The sequence below is a fragment of the Mastomys coucha genome, unplaced genomic scaffold (assembly GCF_008632895.1).
Source record: "Mastomys coucha isolate ucsf_1 unplaced genomic scaffold, UCSF_Mcou_1 pScaffold22, whole genome shotgun sequence".
In the NCBI taxonomy this organism is placed as follows: domain Eukaryota; kingdom Metazoa; phylum Chordata; class Mammalia; order Rodentia; family Muridae; genus Mastomys; species Mastomys coucha.
In genome coordinates this window covers 107,038,917-107,043,902 of record NW_022196905.1, presented here as the reverse complement: position 1 = coordinate 107,043,902, position 4,986 = coordinate 107,038,917, and the positions used below count along the sequence as shown (strand labels likewise).

The 4,986-nt window shown below is 49.9% G+C and overlaps 1 protein-coding gene across 3 annotated transcripts in view; it reads right to left on the bottom strand.

Moving 5' to 3' along the window:
- Window positions 1-8: 8 nt before the first annotated feature.
- Window positions 9-4,986, bottom strand: part of Dao (D-amino acid oxidase) — a 20,838-nt gene continuing 15,860 nt past the window's right edge. For 2 of the 3 annotated variants that reach the window (XM_031342265.1, XM_031342266.1), the window contains 4 exons: window positions 4,319-4,401; window positions 3,179-3,296; window positions 1,132-1,230; window positions 9-235 (listed from right to left, as the gene is read on the bottom strand). In XM_031342265.1, coding sequence (XP_031198125.1) covers window positions 104-235; window positions 1,132-1,230; window positions 3,179-3,296; window positions 4,319-4,401 — 432 coding nt within the window. In that variant the 3' untranslated portion in view covers window positions 9-103. The remainder of the gene's footprint in view (window positions 236-1,131; window positions 1,231-3,178; window positions 3,297-4,318; window positions 4,402-4,986) is intronic. The other variant, XM_031342267.1, reaches the window with a different exon arrangement.

The following is a 4,986-nucleotide window of genomic DNA, read 5'->3' as shown; positions in this document are numbered from 1 at the left end:
TGGGGCTAGGGCAGTGGCTGGGGAGGGCGTGGGGAGACGGAATCAGCCAGGAGCGTATCAACTGGCTGAAGGGGTTAGGGGCACATGGTGGTCACTAGAGTCCTCAGAGGTGGGATGGAGGCTTCCTGGACAACTTCTTTTCCTCTAGAATTTTCCCAAAGAGGTTGGCCGCCTCCATTGCGCAACCCCAGTGGATTGTGAACCCATAACCTCCATGACCATAGTTGTGAATGACCTGGGAGAAGCAAGAGAGAAGGTGGCCAGGTGCTGGAGGGACCGCAGGGAGGGGTCAGGAAAGCCTGATTACCTTGGAAGACCAAGAACCTTCTAAGAGACTTGGGTAAAGCGGATGCCCTGAGCTCCATCAAGGCCTTACCCAGGCATGGGCAAGGCCTGGAACTAGCTTAAGGGAACTGTTTGAGGAGGTATAGGATGAGTCCCTACACTTGTATACTCTGCTTAGAACATGAGGGTGCTTCATCCATCACAGGAAATGCAGGACCGAGAGACGTTGCCGTCAGAGGTCAGAGCAGTCTGCTGCCATACCTCCACACACTCAGCTTTGTAGAGATGTACACGGCTCCTCCACACATGCACACAATCATCTGTCTACACACTCCCCTGTCTACATGCATACATGTTCATACACATGCCCTTTGTGCACCCCTATCTGAGATAAGAAGAGAAAGCTAACCTTGGTATAGGGGTTGCTCACACCCCTGGTGAGGGGACCCAGAGGAGCCCCTCCAGAAGAGTAATGTCTCTGAGGTCAAGCTCAAGTCACACCAGAGCCCGGCCTCTCACTAGTGGTCTGGCTTACGCAGGTAACACCACCAATGGAGGTCCTGGTTTTTTCCTCACGACAGAGAAAGCTGTTCCTATCCAAAGTGCTTCAGAGTAGACCTCGAAAGGTCATGAGTATTGCCCTGCCGTCTGGGCATGTCCCTCTATTCAACCGTTTCCCATCTCAAGTCTCCATGTCCCCATTTATGGTGGGGGGCAAAGGGGAGGGGACCACCTCAGGGGGGAGGGGCCACCTCTGGCCCTGATCTCTCCATGTGACTTTTCCCGGGGAATGGCCAGGTTGTTGCTCGAGCTGATGTGGGCACCGCTTCCCCTGACACAACACACCTCTGCACTTGAAGATCCAGAATGAAGGCGTTCTCTTTCCAGCCGGACCTGAGGCCGGACTGGCCGGAAGCCAGTGAGTTCACCCACAATTCTTGCATTCTGGAAAAAAAAAAAAGGGTGCTGGCGACTTTAGACTGTGCCCTGACATTCTAGGCAGCTGTGAGTTAGCTTTTAGAATCTCATGGCTGCCCCCTTGGCTAGTCACCACAGTATTTAATCCCAAGTGAGCAGTCACATACATCCCACAGTGTGAGTGTATAAATATGAGGGAGTGTATGTGTGTGTGTGTGTGTGTGTGTGAGTTGAGTGTATGTGAGTATGTGTGAATGTAAATGTGTGAGGATGTATCGTATGAATGTGTATGTAAGTATAAATGTGTATATGTGTATAAGTGTATATGTATGTGTATTATGTATGAATGTGTGTGTATGTGTGGGTCTGTGTGAGTGTTTCTAAGTGTATATATGTGTGAGTAAATATGTGTGTAAGTGTGTAAGTATAAATGTGTATATGTGTTTAAGTATATATGTATGTGTATTGTGTGTGAGTATGTGTGTATGTGTGGGTTTGTGTGTGTATATAAGTATATATATATGCGTATTGTGTGTTAGTGTGTATATGTATGAGTTTGTGTGCGTGTATATATAAGTGTATATGTATGTGTATTGTGTGTTAGAGTATATGTATGGGTTTGTGTGAGTATGTATAAATGTATATGTGTGCGAGTGTATATGTGTGCGAGTGTGTGTGCGAGTGTATATATGTGTGAGTATGTGTGGAGTATGTGTGTGCAGGTGCGGGTACATGCATGCTACAGTGTGCATATGGAGGTCAGAGGACGACCTTAGGTATCAGTCCTGACCTTCTGCCTTGTTTGAAACAAGCTCTGCTCACTACTGTATGTGCTGGGCTGGCTGTGCAAGCCTGAGGAGTCCTGGTCTCCTTCTTCCACGGCAACATAAGTTCACGGGGATTACAGATGTGGGCTGCTGTGCCCATCTTTATGTGAGTTCTGGGATCCGAACCCAGGTCCCAACTGCTGTGCAGCATCTTTAATCCCTGGGCTATGTCCTTTACTGTGTGCCACCCACCACATGCTGGTTCATCTACAGCAATGATGGCCGTCAGCACCGGCCACTGTCCTGGTGTTACCATGTTACCATCACCCGCCCTGCACCAACCACAACACCATTTCTCACTACTCTGGTCACCATGACTGAGATCAGGCAGATGTGAAAATGGAGACGTATATGTAAGTACATCTGCTCTCTGTGAAGACATGCTGAGGCCACCCTATGAGGGACATTTTCAAAAGGGCCAGTGAGATGGCATTAGTGCATAGCAAGGACTTCCCAAGCACCGTCACAGGATGCAGTGTATTGTGTACTGTATAACCCAGGGTGATGGTTTGTATGTGTTTGGCCCAGGGAGTGGCACTATTAGAAGGTGTGGCCTTGTTGGAGGAAATGTGGCCCTGTTGGAGGAGGTGTGTCACTGTGGGTGTGGGCTTTAATATCTTAGTCCTAGCTGCCTACAAGTCAATCTTCCACTAGCCTTCAGATGAAGATGTAGAACTCTCAGCTCTGCTGGCACCATGCCTGCCTGGATGCTGCCATTTTCCTACCTTGATGATAATGGACTGAAACTCTGAAGCTGTAAGCCAGCCCCAATTAAATGTTGTCCTTTATAAGACTTGCCGGCCAGGTGGTGGTGGTGCACACCTTTAATCCCAGCACTTGGGAGGCAGAGGCAGGTGGTTTTCTGAGTTCGAGGCCAGCCTGGTCTACAGAGTGAGTTCCAGGACAGCCAGGGCTATACAGAGAAACCCTGTCTCAAAAAAAAAAAAAAAAAGACTTGCCTTGGTCATGGTGTCTGTTCACAGCAGTAAAACCCTAAGACACCCGGTCTGTGGACTGTGGTATACTCCGGTCTGTGTACTGTATACCGCATACCCCAGTCTCTCTCTGGGGTTAACTGGCTCACTTACCCCCATGGAGGTATCCCTCATCAGGACCAAGCTGCCCTCGCTGAGGGCACCCCCCCTCACCTTCAGGGTGGGCTCCAGTTTACAGCAGTTCCTCCAAATGGTGTTGTGGTCACGGGCACTGTTTAGCTCACTCCAGTTCCCCAGCTGGAGTATGCCTCCGAGCGTAACTGTCTTAGAACTATATAAAAATAAAGAGGGCTAAGGAAAATGAAGTTCTCTCTCTCCTTCTCCCTCACTATCAAATCCTCTGAGTCACCCATTCCTGTCAGCATTGCCATCCCTGCTAAACGCCTCGTTGCTGTTGTGGTCTCCACGAACCCCCTGTGCCACCATCCTCAGCATCACCATCCATCCCCAGCATCACCATCCCCAGCATCACCATCCCCAGCATCACCATCCATCCCCAGCATCACCATCCATCCCCAGCATCACCATCCATCCCCAACATCATCATCCCCAGCATCACCATCCATCCCCAGCATCACCATCCCCAGCATCACCATCCATCCCCAGCATCACCATCCATCTCCAGCATCACCACTCCCACCAGTACCACCATCTCTATCAACACCTCACTACCACCAGCAATGTCATCGACACCAACCCTGTCACCATCTCTACCACCAAAGCAATGTCACCATGACATTGTCATCTCCACCATGCCAATAAAATCACCACCAAGGCAGCCAGCACACTGCCACACCACCCATCATCGACTCTGAAACCATCCTCTGTGCCACGATAGAAACGTGATTGGTCTTCATCGAAAGCGGATACCATTCCCACTCCACCACCATCGATGAGTTGATCTCCTTGACACTGCACTCAAACACCCCGGTGCCTGTCAACAGCTCCTTCAGCACTACCCTTCCCCACAAACAACCTTGCTACATTGCCAAGATCACGTCATTCAATACCCATAGCCCGCCATCCCCTAACACTGCCTCCATCACCAACATTATAAGCACCGTGAACCCAATTGCGCTCCCACACCCTCTGCTGGCATTCCAACCACTTTCGATGTCACTGCCTGCGTATCCAGGACCTTTGTCCTGGCCTTACCACCTATCCTGCCAACCCAGGGATTTCATTGTCTATGCTTATTTATAAAACCCTGGAAGAAAAAAACTGGCTGGGTGGATGAGATGTCTACACCATGAAGTGGACCCTTCTATGACCTTAGATCAGTCGGAGTTTTACCCTGGGATGATGTACGGGGAGTTGTAGATGCCAAGGCTGGGGTCATGGGTGAGGATGAAGTGTTTAATCCAAGGGGCCTCCACCTGTTAGTAAAGACAGATGCATCTTGTCAGGGAGTGAGGTCAAGGTCAGCAGTTTACCCTTCAGCTTGCTTCTTCAGTGCTCAGCCCTCTTGTGACCCCTCTGACCCAGGGCTGCAGGAGGGTCACCTGGCAGCTCCCCATGCTCCCTGGAGTATCCCATGCCCTTAGCACATGGCCACAGGAAAACCTGAACTCAAAGAGCAAACAGACACCCAAAGAACACACATCCTTATACACCTACAAACACACACATGCACATTCATATATACATATGGCCACACCCATCAGCGTGCCCACAAATGGCAAGCGTGTACATGTACACCCCCACACAACATGAGAGGCATGGGACAACGGCGATACCCACAGGCTGGCTCACCTGGGTTCTAACCCTTGGCTCACTGCTTTCTGCTGTGCATCCTTGCTTGGGTTATTTGACATCTCTGTGATTCGGTTAAGATGGCAGTGTGATATGGTAGGACCATTTCAAAGGTCTGTGCTACAGACTGAACGATCGATACAAAAGAAGTGCTTGGGCACACACCTGGCCCTTGATAAGCACCTCATAAAGGTTCACTGTTTTTTTTT